Consider the following 14806-nt stretch of genomic DNA (forward strand, 5'->3'; position numbering starts at 1 on the left):
TTGGTTTGCAGGCACCAAAGCAGATGTGGGCGGAGCCAACGGAGATGTGGGCGGAGCCATTCTTCAAAGGATGGATAGGAGTAAGTGGGGATGTTGAGCGCTTGTATGCTGCTTGTGTGTGGGAAACATTAGAGCCCCATGAATATCTTATAGAAGTGACAGTGTCATCGTTTAGTTATTCACATGTGCGTGTTTTTATTTATTTGTCTTTGACGTGAGGTGACCGCGCGTTTATGGCGTTATTTTTGTGCCACTATTCTGAGCGCACGTAAAAAAAAGTTTGCAGGTGCAAGTGTTGCATTTTGAAGAGAACTTTATTTTGAGCAAAGAAAAGCAAAATTTGAGTGAACAAAATTCATTGCTGCGTGCAAAAAATGTATTTCAGTGTTTGCTCTTGCTCAGTTTTTGCATTTGCAAATGTTGAGAGCGCAAGCAACACATTGGGAGCAAGCGCAAATGCAAAAACTGAGCGAGAGGGGCTGCTATTGTGTGTGTGTGGATAATAGCAAACACTGAAATACATTTTTTTGCACGCAGTAATGAATTTTGTTCACTCAAATTTTGCTTTTTTTCGCTCAAAATAAATTTCTCCTCAAAATGCAACTCTTGCACCTGCAAATTTTTTTTTACGTGCGATCAATTTTTTTTTACGTGCGCTCAGAATAGTGGCACAAAAATAACGCCATACACGTTTGCCTTGGCTGCACCAGATTTGTGGAATAACCTTCCTATTGCTGTCCGCGTGTCTGATTCTATCCAATCATTTAAATCACAGCTACAAACCTATTTGTTTAACCTTGCCTTTCCTGCTCGTTCATGCCTGTATCTGATTCCTAGACTTACTCTATTTTACCTTTTATACATATCTGTTATGGCTTTGTGCTTTTAACATGTTTTACTTGATATGCATTTTATGTTATTCCTGTGTATTAGTGACACTGACCTGTTAGCATACTTGGTACTTTGTTATGATCCTATAATATTTATAATATTTATGTTTTATTTTCTGTTTTTTATGTGAAGCACTTTGGTATACCGTTGGTTTTTATAAATAAAGTTGTATTGTATTGACTTTGTTAGCTTGTTAATGAGAAAAACAAGAAGTCTGTGTGTGTGTGTGTGTGTGTGTGAACAGCTTTTAAACGAACCTCCATAATGTCTGCCTCAGTGCTGGTTGGAAAAATTAATGCAAATAACAGTAACAATGAGTCTTCATCATGAGACTGTGTGATTTCCTGTGTCCATTTGATCATGAATAAATCTGATAGGTCAGGAAGTGTGTCTTTGGAGTTGTGCACGAAGCCTGGCTCGGGTGCATAAAAGGATTTTTTTGGCTTTCTTAAGTGTATTTTTGACATGCGTTGAACGTTTCTTCTACTAAAGATCCCAGAGTCGCTTTTTTTTCTGTACTCAGGAAGTTTTAGGGGGATAATAAGTAGAAGTCTAATATTGCTTTTGTTTGCATGAGAACAACATTTATCCTGTACAACTCATGGACTACTCCATTTTACAGCTTTTCTGATGTTATTTTCTCCTCTTTAGATATTCAGTCAGCAGATGAACGATCTCCACCACAAACTACTCTTGTAATTAATATTATGCAGTATTATTATTATTATTATTTTTTTTACAATTTTTTATAGGCAAACGTCTTGCATTTTGCTGTAAATATAAAATAATTACAAAATATTTTATTATATTTTTGCACTGAAAACAAATGCAAGCAAGTTGATATATGAGTTTATTGTATATAGAAATGCTGAGTATGGCATCGGGCCGGTCAAGCCAGCCAGTTTGAGCTTTGACATCATCAAGTACGGTGGTGGTCCAATTGTAAAATGACCACTCTACGTCCTCCTGTCCTCCAAATTTGTATGAAGTAGCAACTTTGTATTGAGCATTGCCTCAGTAAAGCTAGATTGCATGAATATGTCAATGGTTGTAATATTAGTGATAAAGTCATTTGAAAAAGGTGACCTCATATATCAGATTAGCCTGTGGAGTTTCAATAAATGAGCTGATCTCATCTACTCAAGACAAAATTTTACGATGTAAGAAAAAAGTCAGAAACACTTCAGCAATACAACCTTCATTCCAGCTAATTTTAGCCAGGGTTAGCTTGTTTGTTTACTAGCGTTAGCTAACATGCTGACAGGACATTAAGTAAATTTGCTAAAAAGCCCTCCAAGAATCAAATAAAACAAAAAAGTCCTGTTGGTTTTGACCAGTTTTCCTCAAATTCCTATTTGAGCAGACTTCACTCAATAAAACTGTCTTTCTTCTGACTAATGCTAGCTAATGTTAGCTAATGTTAGCTAGCCCGCCAACATGGACATGTTAGTTGATACCCATCAGAGCAGCTAGCTGGCTAATCTTAGCTTATTGTTATACAAAAATGACATCTGAAGCCAACATTGTGTATTTTTCTCCTTGTGTGAGTTAAAGCTGTGACTCTGAGGGTTCAAGGATAAAGTTTTCTTATAAAAGAGCAGCTTAGGGCACAGAGGAGCTTTATCAGGATCTACTAACAGCAGTACTCTCAAAATTGCATGTTTAGAGCAGCCTGCTGTGGGCCCTCATTTCCTTTTAATATAATTGAATTTCAAATGTAAAAATAATCTCTGAGTGACATAATAAACAGTTGTTTTAATACATATTACATGACTCCTAAATCCCCAAAGCAGCGCTTATGGCAGGCTGACAGGTGTGTGCCGCAGCCGGCCTCCATTTTGCGAGTATGGTTTTTGCCACGGCGCTGGACGTGTAGCTGGCAAAATCAAAATGGTGGCTTAAGTTATTAAAACTGAGCAGCTTTCATCATTGGCTGCTGAACGTCAAGGTTGGAGGAGCAGCGAGGATTAATGTCCTTTAAAGCACAAAGCCTGCTGTCACTGCCCGCTCTCTCTCTCTCTCAGCTGATCCCGTCATCTCATCATCCCACGCCGTCCTCTGCTCTCTTTTGCTCTTTCTCTCTTTCCGGCCAGCTGTCCAGCCGACGTCCATAACTGCGGGATTTTTTTCTGCTTCTCTCTCTCATTTTCCCAGATTTCCTTTTTTTTCTTTTTGATTTTCCCACCATCTCTTCCTCCTCTGGATCCGGGCCGAGATATGAAGCGGCACCATGGGTTTTATGGAATTCTACCTGGAGATTGACCCCGTCACCCTGAACCTCATCATCCTGGTCGCCAGCTATGTCATCCTGCTGCTCGTCTTCCTCATCTCCTGCATCCTGTACGACTGCCGCGGCAAAGACCCCACCAAGGAGTACGCCCCTGACAACACGCCAGCGCCCCCCAGCCAGTCGCCCATACGCCTGGTGGTCATGCAGAACTCGCCCACCACCACCCGGTACGAGCCCAACAACAAAGCGGGCCACGCCGAGCTGCCGACGCCGGACCTGAGCCGGGATAGAGGAGAGCGTGAGAGGGAGAAGAGGAGTACTCTGGTCTGAGAGGAAGAGGAAGGTTCAGACGGATAACCATGAAGTGCTGCTGTTTCATTCTCAGACTCTTATTTTTTAAATTGAACATCCCGGATGGCACCGAGGAGCCAGCAGGAGGTAAGGCGTCCCGAGGAGGCCACTCAGCAGGCCTTTGGTGGGTTTGATGGAGGTACTGGTCCATGTTTGATGGAGGTACTGGTCCATGTATGATGGAGGTACTGGTCCATGTTTGGTGGAGGTACTGGTCCATGTATGATGGAGGTACTGGTCCATGTTTGGTGGAGGTACTGGTCCATGTATGATGGAGGTACTGGTCCATGTATGATGGAGGTACTGGTCCATGTTTGATGGAGGTACTGGTCCATGTATGATGGAGGTACTGGTCCATGTATGGTGAAAGCAAAGAGAATCATTGTGCTGCTGTTTTTCTTTGGAAGACCAAACCTTGATTTAACCCCTGTTGAAGACTCTGGATCCTTTGTTGATTCTCACTCATGTCTAAGTCTCTATGATGGATTTGTGCTGCATGATGTGGCCCCGACGTTCTGAGATAATGAATATATAGTTTAACTAAAAAAAAAGAATCGATAAAGCTTTTTCTTCTTCTCTAACTTCACGGGTCCCCCGCCTACCACCTGACCTACATCATGGGGACTCCTACATCCTGAGAACCTTTGTGAAGCTTGTTTATTGGTTTATTTTGGGGTTAAGTCACAGTTTACAAGTAAAGGCTGAAACTGGGTTAACCGTGTGTTTACCAGAATGAATGTGGACCGTTCCCAGTGGGTGACTATAGGTCAGCCATGGTCCAGTGTCAGACCAGTAACAGCACTGGGGCTTACATCAGTCGGGGTCCCACGAGGATCTCCAAGGAGTAAAAGTGTTGAGCAGAGTGAAACCCCCAAACCACATCTATTTAATCATCTCACATGTGAACATCTGCGTGTGTGCAGATGTTTCAGTTCCCTGCGTGTCCACAGCATCTGTTCATCCCATACACACAGTCCCCGTCCGACCATCGGCGCTAATCCACCCAGCATTAGCAAACGCATGGAAATCTATGATTTGTGATATGCGTGTCGGTGTGTGACGTGAATCGAGGACATTGTCGGAGCAGCTGATTGGATTCCTTTGTTAAATCAGATTAACAGAAAATCGGAAACAGAAAAACCGGATTTAGATTCACAACTGCCGTCGAACACGGATCTGCTGCCGTCAGACAAACGACAGTCACAGAGCCTTTAATTTGATTAAAAGAAATCAAAAGTAGCAAACGTGTTCAGTCTGCTGTCTGCGTCTGTGGAGCTACAGAACCAATGCACTCAGACGAGCCACAGAGAAAATCACACGGTGAATGTTTGATGTTGAGTTTGACAGATTTATCTGAGACTCGGACCAACACAGGAAACCTCGCTGAAAGTTATTTTTTTATTTTAGCATTACAAACATTTCGATTGAGTTTGCTCATACGAGTGGATTAAACATTACAGTTTACAGTATTTTACTATAAAATGACAGTATTATAATTTAAAGCAGCTGTGGCCTAAAGCGTGCACAAGGCGGTGGTCGTTGTTTAGCGCTCGCTGATCGGTTACTTATGATCGACTTTAAGTGCTTGGCATTGAAATCCAGATGTGGATTTTGTCAGTGATACACAGAAAATTCTGCTAATGCATGAAATACATCAAAACACACGTCTTTGAGTCAAGTTTGGTTTCAAAGTGAGCTGACAGGCTGAAAACATGTCTGAATTAGCTGTGATGGTCCTCATAAACCATGTGTGTAAAGATGGCCCTTCTTAAAAACATAATCAGATTCTCAGTCATGATATTGTATATGAGAATATTACAGATGAATGATGGTTAAAATGAATGTATTAATCCAGAGTAGAACATGGACGTCACTGTACGATATCCCGACCATATTCCCAGGAAATGATGTTTTTAGATTAGAGATTAGTTTGTGAATGTGTGTGTGAATGTGTGTGTGAATGTGTGTGTGAATGGGTGGATGAGTGAATGTAGTGTAAAGCGCTATACAAAAACAGGCCATTTACCATTTAGTTTGGAAATTTAAAGTAAAACAAGGTGACATTGATCCAAATGTTTCTCCGGATGCAGAGACTTTAAAGAGCAGCGAGGAGATGCAGTCTCCGGAACGTCTTTACAAAATGGGTCGAGTGCATGTGCACAACAGAAAGCTTTGTCCTGCTGCTGGTGCTCAGGAAAACTGCAGATCAGGCTGTCATCAGGGCTCAGATGGATAACTTAACATCAGTCAGCCATGCAGAGGCACTGGTGCAGGACATAGATGAAAAGAGTGGAGCCATGGCTACGTCAGATCTGTGCAGTTGAAACTGTTACCTGTGCTAACACTGACACAGTAAAGTCTTGGTGCCCCCTGCCAGGCCATCAGTTCTTCTTTGACTGTGAGGTCAGATGAAGGCTCTTTATCATCTGGACCTTCTTGTCCTCACATTTGCACCACTAACACATAAGTGTCCCAGTTACTCAGCCCCACAAACAGACCCTGGGCTCTGCGCTCTTTTCAACAAGAGTGCAGTTTTAATTCTAAGTGACTCTTAAATTGCTCGGTGCTACGTTAGCATTAACCAGCTTCTCCTGAATAAAGCTGCACTCACATCCCAGGTCCTGATGAAGCCATCAAACAGGTAGCACTCACAGGAGCGCGTCATGGCTCACGCTGCAATGTTTCCCAAAATATGGCCACTGCTTTGTCTACGATAAATGAGTGTGCATGATCTACTTGTGTAGTGATTTACAAATTATTCATTAGCAAACATGTTGGATGTAGGAGTAGCTGTAAAGACTTTAGAACATCTACAACTACATCTATAAATGGTAAGGCAGGTGGGACGGTCCTACTCAGCAGTGGTGAACATCCATAAAGGGTCTATAAATGTCTCGGTGTCTGATAGCCTACTTTCAGAGGACTTCAGCCCATTCAGGTCTAGTAGAACATCTGGTGGACCTCTCTGGAAACATGAACAACCGGCACGATGTTAGGCTGGCAGTCGTTTGGACTGTGAGATTTCCGACTTCGCAATTTGGTCTCTAGTCCCAGCGTCTTTTTTTTCATGAACTTGAAGCAATTTGTTGAGGCGTGTATGAAATACATGAAACCCTGACATACAGAGCAGCAGCAGACTGCGTCCTCCACCCCCAACCTAAGGTCCCAGAGGACTCGGACTCTTAAGCTTTGGTCCTGACGCTTCAAACCAGCCTGTTAATCCCCCGCCTCTCCCCGCCCACCATCACGCAGATCAAATAAGCTGACAACATAAACCCTCACTGGACAGGAAAATAATCAATGGAAAGACTCTGGGGTCAACGTCACTCATCCCTTTGACGTATGCTGGACAGCAGGGATAACCGTCTGGATGCTTGATTGTACGGGTTAATGTTCACAGCTGTGCAGCAGATGTTGGTGTTATCGCAGATTTACTGGGTGGTGTTAAAAGAATCTGATGGAGGAACTCTGATGATGCTTGTTTGGAGGGAAATCCTGTATTTGATTTATCTGTATCTGAGAGAACATCCTGTGTTTATGTTGTACTGAAGGAGACACCAGCATCAGTGATGGAGACCATTTGTGCACTAACACAAGGCACAGCTGGAGCAGAGTATGGATGGTAACATCAGATCATGTTCTTTGGGACTTCATGTGTCAGCAGAACATTTAGCAGCTCTGAGGTGCTTTCCATCTCCAAGCTCAAGAACAAACTCAGCGTGGAGCTGTTCTTCACTGATGATCTGCAACAAGTCGAACCACCAAGTCACGGCCATCGGTTTGTTAGAGCAGCGTCAACATACTGACACGCTTCAAAGGTTCAAACAAATCTGACGAGTTGGAATTTAAAGAAAAACTTAAAAATGCTTCAATTTGTGCCTGAAATGACTGAAAAGCTGTTAAGAATAGAGAATAGCAGAGATCAGAGTATTCACTGTGGTTTTTTTCCTGTTCTTTTCCAGGGTTTTGACCTCACCTGCAAATCCCAGAACTCCCTCCAGTTCCCACCACTGTCCTCCGCTCACCTACAGCGCCATCAGCTCACCGTGGATCTGTGGGATTCTGGAGATTCGGCCTCACGGAGATCTGCAGAAACTTCAGACCTCGCAGTGCGTGAACTTGAAGTCATCAGTAGCAGATTCTCCATCTCACCTCAGTGATGATGTGACCCCAACCCGCCAGACTGACAAAGTGTGAGGGTGGTGTCAGCACCTTCCCTGAAACCACAGAGTGTGGCCATCACTGGAAAACTGAAGATAGCAGTGATGGAGTAGGGCGCTGGCTGCGGTTCTTCAATGGATGCCATCTTATCCAGGAGGAACACTCCTAGCTACCCTGCAGGAGTTTTAGTTTAACGATATAAAATCTCACTGTCACGTTTAAGGAAAACAACTACAGTGCACTGTATTCAATCCTTACATACACACGTTAATGATCTAAGTATGCTTCTTCATTCTGAGTAAATCAGAGCTTCAGAAGAGCCAATCAGCTTGGTGTTCATGACGACGTCCAATTACGATGACCCTGTTAGCGTTTCCCACGCCACTAACGAGAAATCCAAACGTGTGTTTAAAAGCTGAGGATGGATCTTACAAAGGAAGTTGGACACCTGTGTCCTACAGAGGTAACTAAGGTTACAGCCAACATGCTTTCAAACCCCACCCCCTCCTTCCCTTTGCCTCGCTGTGGCAGGCAGCGTGTCCGTGGACAGGAATCGCCGGGGGCTGAATTTTATACACCTCCCACACATCGGGGCCATACGTGGGACAGGAAACACTTTGATTTATTTCTTGTGCTTTGAGTCTGTGATACTGATGTGGATGACAACACAAACACCATCACATCCAGTCAGAGGATGAAACTGGTGCCCAGTTTGCAGCAGGGGGAACCTTTAAAGGTTGTGTTGCTAATCACAAAAAGGCGTTCATGGAAACTCCTGAACAGGCAGCCATATTCTGTAAGCTGCATTTACAGCGCTTAACAAACGTGTCACCCCACCAACACAGTGTCACAGCTGTTGGTAATGACCCGAACCAGCTTCTGTAACGTTAGCCCGGCTGTACGTGCAATCACGTCAATCTAAATATGTTAAATGTTACAATATAGTTACTGTTTTTATACATTCATTTTCAAATTTACTGTTTTACAAAAAACAAGAAAAAAATTGGGGTTTAAAAAAAAAAGCAAATTTAGTTTATTTGCCAAATAAATGAAAATCAAACGTTATTAAACAAGTTTTGACAGATGTTCTTGTTTTATGATCGCTGGTCTAACAGATTTGTTAAGCTCTGTAGCTGCACAGCAACAGTAAACTCTGTCTTCTATCATCTGTGGAAACAGTTTTTCTTTTTAACTTAAATATGATTTTATTCGATGCTGTGTTGACAGTTTCCAACATGACACCAGTGTCTGCCATGTCTGCTGTTCCCGTCACGCCACTGAGAATTTTGTAAACGTGTGACTAAGAACCTTTTTGAATTAGCCCGTCTCCATAGTAACATCAAAGCATCACTTTCTTAAATTATCAGACATTTCTACGAGTACATAAACAACCATTTTAACCAGTGAGACTTCAAACAGCTGCTTGTTATCATTCAATGCAAACTCTTTCTGTTGACTCTGTCACAGTTTCACTTTCAGTTTGTGCACTTCCTCATTATGTTGTCATACCTGTTGTCTGCTGGGCCACAGCCTGCCACGTGGACACAATCTCTCACTTCCTGTTACATTTGTAACAGAAATGTGAAAAACTGCTTTGAAAACCTTTCAAAAATTATTTTAATTTTAATGAATCAACACAGAAACGTAATCATTCGAAGCATCAGTAAAACTCACGTTTTTAAACAGAGAACTGTGTTTTACATATTAAACAAACAAACAAACAAAGAACCATAAAGTAATTAATAAATAATAAGAAATAAAAAAACTAGTCATTACCTGATTGTGCTGTAGCACCTGTAGCGCTGCATGCTGGGTTAGATCAGGTGAAAGCAGCTGATGTTGCTCAGCGGTCGTAAAAGCTGCGGCTTTCTGACAGTCGAGCTCCAAACGTGTCAATACAAACAAAATTAGAAAATGTTATAAAAATAAAATAAAACACACCGTTTTACCAGCTTTTGTGTTACATTTACTCCCCTCAGTACAATCTCATTCAAACTGACGACACAGAAATGTCTGCTGGTCCGGTTTACGAACCCAGCGCCGAGGCTAACGTCATAACGTTAACGTTCACATTTCCACCATTTGGTGGTTTTCTCATGTTAGTAAAACCTGAACTTAAAAGTTACAAAAATAAATACTGTTGTGCTTAAAAGATCATGAATAGTTTAAATTTTCATAGACACACTTTGTAATGATTTTGTAGCACCTGTGCAGTGTCTGCTGGGCCTAACCACGAACACAGCGCGGTGGCTAGCTGAGCGAAGCAGTCCCAGCTTTGTGGTCACCAAAGTCCAATTTTCCTGATATTTGCAACAAAAAACAAAACACAAAAAAAATCAAATGTAGTTTTGTAAAATGTAGTTAACGCATCCTGTTACCATTTCATCCAAATGAAATGAGAAAGAAAACCTGGAGCTGCGAGTCGAACTCTGGAGATTTTCTTTGATTTGTTGATGAAATCAGTATCTCATGTTTTTAGGTCAGTTTAGTGAGACTGTGCACACACAGCCTAACTTTTTACTCTAGCTCTGCGATCTGTTCAGTAAAAAACTACAAAACTTTAATTAAAATTTTTTTACTTTTAAATATTCATTTGAAAAAAAAAATCTAAATATAAAGACTTCCAGTTTCTACAGAGACGATCACACTGACGCAGCCACACCCTGCTCGCTGCCTGCTGGGCCAGACTGTAAACTAAACCAGCAGGTTATTTTACACATTTAACCTTCAGGAGATCAGCTCAAGTCAGCAAAACCTGAAAGACGTTAAAAATGTTTAAAACACAAAAGTGCTGTTGTAAATATAAAAACTCAGAATAGTTTCACTTTTGTGGGCGGGTTAGGGTTGGATCAGCCCAGCAGTACTCCTGTGGTAGCACAGTCTGCTGGGCTGAGTTACCTGAGTTACCTGTGTGACCTTCAAACACAACACAAATGCTGCTATAGATCAACAATGCAAAAACAAGTAATTTGAGTTTTTTGGGTACACACGGTGATAAAGTTGCAGCCACTGCTGGGCCAGTTAATGAGCTAATGAGAGCTAGCTTTATGCTAATTTAAAACCTTTATCAGTTAATTGATCCATGTGATCAGACATGTTGGAGTAATGTTTGCAGTTTGGGTCTGCTGCTCTGATGCTTTCTGTGATTCAAACATTCATTTGATGTTTCTGGAAACCACTGTGGCTACACCTCAGCAGACTGGTTTAATCCCGCTCCCTTCCTGAAACTACAAAATCCTCCTTGACCAGATAGACTCCGCCCCCACCGCTCATTGGCTCTGGCACTGCCTGACATATGATCCCGCCCCGAGTCTTTTTAGAGGGCTTGTGCCACAGAGGCCGTCGCTGGAGCAAATCCTCTTATATAAAACAGCACAGCCAGCTGAGCAACCCACCAATGGCTGCGTCGTATCTGTAATATGAATTGCACAATTATCCGCCCGTCCATGTTTCATGTTTGGGGATTATATCGTGGCCACTGCTGCGTATTAGAAGGATGTATTGTGTATTTGTTGATGTCTTTTTGTCTGTGGGGAAGGTTACGTAAGCTTCAGGTTGTCAACAGGCTCTGACTTCATTACATTCGTACATACACTCATCATGAGCCACAGCACAGAAGAAACGAACAGAAGCCCAAAGTCATGGTGCTGAGGTCACACTGCTGTAATCAAACCAGCCCCACTTCACTCCAGATACAAAAATATCTAAAAACACATCAAAGGTCGCAAGTTAAGGTTTCACCAGAGTGTCAGAAACACTTTAAATGGTTCAAAATGTATCTGAGGTGAACTGCTTTGTTTTAGTTTGGCCCATTTTCCCTGGTTATTTTCTGATGATGCACGCTCCCATATCGTATAACATGCAGCAATTGCATTGCACTTACCTTTCTAAGGCAACCCCACGTTTAGATTTTCTGCTGACCTGTAGAGACATGTTACTGCAGCTGCTGATTAAAGAGTTACTGCAGACCATAAGCATAAAGCCATGTATTAATGATCTGTTATTCCTTTCTGTGATGGAAACATTACAGTTTAGATACTCCTGGATTTTGTGGTTCATGCTGTATGCTCAGACAAATACGAGCTGTAATGTTTTTAAGGAAATCACACTAATGATGTCACGGTTTTCTTTTCAAGTCTGTCACTGTGTAATGGAAATTTCTAAGTTTTACTTGATCCCAGTGTACAGAAACATGAAAATCTATGAATAAACGAGTGGAAACTAAACAGCTGTTTACCAGTAGAAAAGCTCCAGACAATGGCCTCATTCTGTTTCCATATTAAGGCTTTAAAAATTATTTTAATACATCTCCACTGAATGTGACATTTATACTCAGAGTGACTCTCACAGCAACAGTGAACAACATGAGCTAATGTTAGCTTACAAATCAAGTCCACTAATCGCTAAAGTCACCAAACAAGCAGAAGATCAACTCAAACTCCACATAAGGAAACAAACTAGAAACTGATGTGGCCTTACACAGGATACATATAGCTACTGTAGCTGTGTCCCAAAACCTAGGCTGCATCCTTTGGAGGACCCGGCCTTTGTCGCCCGTGTTTGGAGCAGCCTTTGAATTGGGACCGCCTTCGTCGCCTGGCTGTGACGTAATCGGCCTACAAATGCAGCCTCAGTTTTGGGACACAGCTTGTAATAATTTATCTCTATTAGCAGTTAAATGTCACGGTCTGCAGGGCAGACTGAGTGAAGGTGTGTGTGGACCCAGGCGCGGACACAGGTGAGGAGATGGGAATAACTTTAAACAAGGGTGAGCCTTTTATTATGGCTGAATAACAAGGGTACAAAACAAAAGCTACAATAAGAACAGTGGCGAGGGCTAAACCAAAACCTAAAAATGACTATGAGCACGACTCGTACAGGTGCATGAAGAAACTATGAATTACATGAATTCGCTAACATGACATGCATGAACTCCTCCACCCTCTCCACTTAACCTGACCTGAGGGATGGAACACAGACGACGCGACGCTGACAAAGACGGGGCTTAAACACACTGAGGGATAACGAGGGGAACGAGACACAGAAGGAGAGCACAGCTGGGAGTAATCAGACAGGACAAGACCAAGGTGAAGCAAAACTCAATACATTGACATAGGACACAGACTTTCAAAGTAAAACAGGAAACATAACAGACGCGGACTTGACTAGGGGATAAAGCTGAATGGGAAAAACAGCAACCATGGAACCCAGAACACAGGGAAGCCACATAACAAAACCAAAAACTAGAACTGAAGAAACACTAAAAGACTAAGGAACTTAACACCATGTGAAGAAACCAAAAACCACTGGGTCACCAACCCAGCACCATGACATTAAATTAATGTTCGCTAACATTAGCCAGCAGAAGGTCCATGAAGATGACTGTTACCCATCCTTCTTCTGTTAACACTGAAAAGTTGCAAGGTTTGACTTTGGCTAATTCACCCAAGCTGGTCATGTTCAAATTATTTTAATCAGTTAATGTTAGCCATAATCACTAAAGTTATATAGCGTAGCTAAGCTAAAGCTAGCTGGCTAAATATAACATTCTGGTGAAAAAGTCATACCTGAGCAGAAATGCTAGTTGGCTAAAATTACTTCAGCAACTAGCGTGACTGTGATACTAACTTCTGTTAAACAGTTTTTCTTTCAGCATCACTTAATCACATCATTTATCTTCTACAGCAATAGCTAACATGGGGGAGTTAGCCTGCTAGCTGACATTGGTTCAAATATTTTGCTAAGCTCTGAAGGGGAAAATGACAACATCATGCTGCGGTACATTAGGACTAAAACACTCTGTAGGGGGTATTTCGTGTTCTCGCACCCTCTGAAATGACTGAAAAGTGCTCAGCTGTCAGCGTGTGATGGTCTGAACTCTGGGATTAGCAGAACATCCTGATCTGCTGCCTTCCACTTTGAGAAAGTGGCATTACATAATGACATTTCCAGCTGAGTGGGGCGATACAGGCGTTCATCTACGTGACTGCATGAATCAGAAGAGCTCTGCGTGCTGGGTGTACACTGGGATTAAAGCGGCACTCGACCCAAAGAGCCAGCACTCACATCTCTGTATGAGGGACCTGATGTTTTCAGGCAGCAAGAGGACGTCAGGATTAACAGATAACGGACGCCGGCGGCCTTAAATCATGAATGAAGTTTAAAATGTTTTGCAGGAATTAGAAATATTTATCCTCGCCCTGAAAGGGATGATTCAGCTTATAATCAAAGTCTCTAAAATGGCTTCACATCAGCTGTTTAACCCCTAAAGCTTCCTCACCTGTGCATAATCACCCACAAAGTGTCCTTCATTTCCATTAACAGGGCACCTTCACTTAATGAGCCATTCAGTCTGATTGGCAGGATAATGCACACCTCTGCTGAACGAGTTCATTCTTCTCCTGAAGGCGTGCACTGCTTCCAGAGATGACAGTGAGAAGAACTAATGAGTAATAAATGAGAAACTATCTCACTCTGCTGCTGGTTACAGCCTCCTCACTGCTGCACAAAATGTTTCCTTCAGTACATTTTGTCCCAGAAAAGTTGGTGTTTCCAAGAGAGAGTAAAATAAGATTAATGTGAGACACTGTCAGAGACGGAGAGAGAGATGAAGTGTTGTTAGCTGTAGGCTGAGTATAATCTGGGCTGCAGGTTAATCAACAAGAGTCCCAACAAAGATCCAAACCAGAGTAAAGGTGGGACACACCTGAGGAGCTGACAGGTGAACATGGAACAGGTGGAAGCTACGGTGGCCCTGAAATGTCAAACACACTACAACTTCAGAAAATACCAGCAAATAGAAAAATGCTACAAAAGCATACAAAACAGAAAGGAAGCTGAATAAAACACAACAGCAATCATGTGATTTAAACACATGATTGCTGTTGTGGGTTTTTGTTCTTTTATTTTGTATGTTATTAAACTTCAGTTGTGTTTTCTATTCCTTTATTTAACCTGTCCTGTCCCAAGAGGAGCACCACAGACTCTCTGTAGGCTCCCCCTGTTAATGTTTTTATTTTAATGATTTTATTTCATTATTCAGATTATTTTGTTTGTGGATGTTATGCTGGAGCAGACGGGGGTGAAGGCCAGACGGGTGAAAGATGAGAAGAAAGGAGAGAAATGGAAAAACAAACAGGGGAGGAGAGAAAAGAGAAAAAAATGGGAGTTGGC

The 14806-nt window shown here is 42.1% G+C and overlaps 1 protein-coding gene across 1 annotated transcript; it reads left to right on the forward strand.

Annotated features, from left to right (window-relative positions):
• The first annotated feature begins 2864 nt into the window (after nt 1-2864).
• Nucleotides 2865-11886, forward strand: si:ch73-256g18.2 (small integral membrane protein 36). Its single transcript, XM_063482423.1, has 2 exons — nt 2865-3559; nt 7435-11886. Exon 1 carries the CDS (start codon nt 3122-3124, stop codon nt 3449-3451), a length of 330 nt encoding a protein of 109 aa, XP_063338493.1. The 5' UTR covers nt 2865-3121; the 3' UTR covers nt 3452-3559; nt 7435-11886.
• The last annotated feature ends 2920 nt before the right edge of the window (nt 11887-14806 follow it).

Source organism: Pelmatolapia mariae, linkage group LG8 (genome assembly GCF_036321145.2).
Source record: "Pelmatolapia mariae isolate MD_Pm_ZW linkage group LG8, Pm_UMD_F_2, whole genome shotgun sequence".
NCBI lineage: Eukaryota > Metazoa > Chordata > Actinopteri > Cichliformes > Cichlidae > Pelmatolapia > Pelmatolapia mariae.